At 35.5% G+C, this 623-nt stretch overlaps 1 protein-coding gene across 5 annotated transcripts in view; it reads right to left on the reverse strand.

Moving 5' to 3' along the window:
• Positions 1-281: 281 nt before the first annotated feature.
• Positions 282-623, reverse strand: part of LOC113819315 (uncharacterized protein DDB_G0284459-like) — a gene marked incomplete at its 3' end in the record, with an annotated part of 139567 nt that continues 139225 nt past the window's right edge. For all 5 annotated transcript variants that reach the window (XM_070126464.1, XM_070126463.1, XM_070126465.1 and 2 more), the window contains 2 exon segments: positions 282-451; positions 579-623. The exon segment at positions 579-623 is cut by the window's right edge and continues 151 nt beyond it. In XM_070126464.1, coding sequence (XP_069982565.1) covers positions 282-451; positions 579-623 — 215 coding nt within the window.

The raw sequence follows: 623 nt of genomic DNA on the forward strand, positions 1-623 counted from the left end.
TGCCTGTACCCCTCACCATGGCTTTACCGCAGTTACCACCAGCGCTGACCAATTTCATATTGTGTTCTATTCTATTTGTGTGGAACTCTTAAGAAAAAAGAGTTAGCTATTTAAATAGTATCACTTCTGCCTACCAGTATTAATGCAGAAGTTTACTGCCTTTGACATACACACTCTGTAATGTACACACACACACACATCCACGCACACACATTGTATTCATGATTTCCTGCAAAATTTGACATTACTGAAACCTCACTATAAAGGAAAGAACTACTTACTGTTTTAAGACAGGATATTCTCCTGTATGCCTCAAATAAAATGATGTTACACTCTCACGATCAAACACCCGCTGGATATCAGCTGAACGAGCCATCAAGTTCTCACAGATGTACATAATCACCTTCTCTGGATACTTCAACTTGATGACACATGTAAGCAGTGTGTCTCCCTATATAATAAAAAATATGAGTAGAATGTAAATTTATCATGTTAAAGAGTTTTCCACATGAACATTTGGACAAATACTTATATCATAGTTAAATCAAATGAAAACTTAAAAATTATGATGATCTTACACTATTGTTCTTCATTGCCAGTGATGAATAGAATGAAGTGAGATC

This window comes from Penaeus vannamei, chromosome 10 (genome assembly GCF_042767895.1).
Source record: "Penaeus vannamei isolate JL-2024 chromosome 10, ASM4276789v1, whole genome shotgun sequence".
In the NCBI taxonomy this organism is placed as follows: domain Eukaryota; kingdom Metazoa; phylum Arthropoda; class Malacostraca; order Decapoda; family Penaeidae; genus Penaeus; species Penaeus vannamei.